We start from the raw sequence: 1,834 nt of genomic DNA, 5'->3' as shown, positions 1-1,834 counted from the left end.
GCCATTGTTGTGGAGCCGGTCCACGAATGGCCGGAGCTGCTTGGACGGGTAGTTCACCGGATCCAGCGTGAAGTCCTGGTAACCGTCCATGTAGTCGATGTCCGACCAGATCGCCTCCAGTGGGATCCTGGCCTTGGCGTAGCCGGCGACCACGCCATCCAGATCAGCCACGTTCTTGTAGCCATACCTAGACTGGTGGAACCCTACAAGTGCAAGATCGAGTGAGCGTAGCAGAGCAGAGCCAGCATATATATGGATATATGCCTACCAAGAAGGTACTCGTACCGAATGACCAGTAGGGCATGGGGGCAGGGCGGCCGATGAGCTGTGTGTACTGGTCCACGACGTCGAGCGGGGAGGGACCGACGAAGAAGTAGAAGTCTAGCACGCCACCGATCACCTTGTAGGTGACGTAGGATCCGCCGTACAGTATGTCCATCCCATTGCTGTTCAGGAGGAGCACGCCATGCGCGGCACCGCCGGAGCGCACGTCCATGTAAAACGGGTGCGAGCCATAGAGGTTGAGGTCCGGTTGGTCGGACCACGTCACGTCCCCGTTCCACAGCGTGAAAGTGTCATTGTGTTGTAGCCGGAACGTCTGTTTTTTCTGCTCGCCGAGCCCATACAGGGATGCTCGGTCAGCCGGCAGCGCCGATGTCACCTCCAAGTACCTGCATTCCAATTTCATGCCCATCGTTCACTTGCTACTTACAGACCATGGTATTGTTCTACATCGATCTAACTCTTGCGGATCAACTAAGCTACACTAGATAACATTGCAATGGAACACTTGTAACATACCGGTCCTTGAAGACAAGGTTGGCGGAAGTGTCAAAGAGGGTGTCCCCGGTGGAGCGACGGGAGACCGTGAAGCGGAACGGGCTGGGGTGGATGGTGAAGGTCAGGTCGGAAGACGCGCTGGACATGGTGCTGTTGCTCGGCATGGATGGATTGCCTGGTGAGTCGAGCAAAACGTCCTTTGGTTCTGGCCCTGGTGCCGGGCGTGGGATGACGTCTTGGGGGACCTCCCATCGCCGATGGTCAGCATCGGTGATGCGCACGCGTAGCCGGCTATCCGTCTCAAGACTGCCGTCATGACACAAAATTAAGAATCTGTGAGCAAGAACCAACTTATCTAGCTACTCCCTCCTTCCATCTATATAGGGCCTAATGCATTTTTCGACGCCAACTTTGACCAAATATTAGAGCAATAATATATGACATGCAACTTACACAAAGCACACCGTTAAATTCGTATGTGAAAGGAGCCTTCAATGATATAATTTTCACATTGTGCATGTCATGTACTATTAATCTTGTCAATAGTCAAAGACGATCTTAAAAAACGCATTAGGCCCTATATAGATGGAAGGAGGGAGTAGTTGATTGAAATGAAATATCAAACACACTTGCCTTGCGGTTAGGGTGAGACTCTTCACATCAGGCCCAAATTCTGTCGACCCACCGACGAGCTTTAGCTGGGCCGATATCAGCTTCCCCGACTCAGCGGTTGACTCGACATCATAGACTGCACTGCAATGATGGAGGAGGAGGCAGATGAGGATGGTGAGGAGCACGAAATGATCAGTGGATGGCAAGCCAATCGCCATGAGTGGATGGTGCGTGCAACACAAGTGATGTCTAGTATCTGCTGCACACTCGGGGTTATATAGGCCAGCAATCATCTGAAATGTTTGGAAAGTTTTTAATACGTGCCTAGGATTACCTCTAGATAGATAGGCTATACGAGCCAGTACTTCAATGCTTTCAAAGCTAGGGCTTATCGCTTCATACAAATGACTAATTTTTACTTGCTAAAGAAGGAAAATAATTA

General features: G+C 51.1%; 1 protein-coding gene across 1 annotated transcript; it reads right to left on the bottom strand.

The window, feature by feature from the left end:
* Positions 1-3: 3 nt before the first annotated feature.
* LOC119346596 (probable alpha-glucosidase Os06g0675700) lies at positions 4-1,621 on the bottom strand (the record flags this gene model as incomplete). Its single annotated transcript, XM_037615877.1, has 4 exons — positions 1,414-1,621; positions 802-1,086; positions 286-671; positions 4-203 (listed from the first exon to the last, which is right to left on the bottom strand). Coding segments are annotated over exons 1-4 (1,068 nt in total), but the record flags the coding sequence as incomplete, so codon positions are not given.
* Positions 1,622-1,834: the final 213 nt, after the last annotated feature.

This window comes from Triticum dicoccoides, unplaced genomic scaffold (assembly GCF_002162155.2).
Source record: "Triticum dicoccoides isolate Atlit2015 ecotype Zavitan unplaced genomic scaffold, WEW_v2.0 scaffold43615, whole genome shotgun sequence".
Taxonomy (NCBI): domain Eukaryota; kingdom Viridiplantae; phylum Streptophyta; class Magnoliopsida; order Poales; family Poaceae; genus Triticum; species Triticum dicoccoides.
Note: the sequence above shows the minus strand (reverse complement) of the source record. Positions and strands in the feature narration are given on the sequence as shown.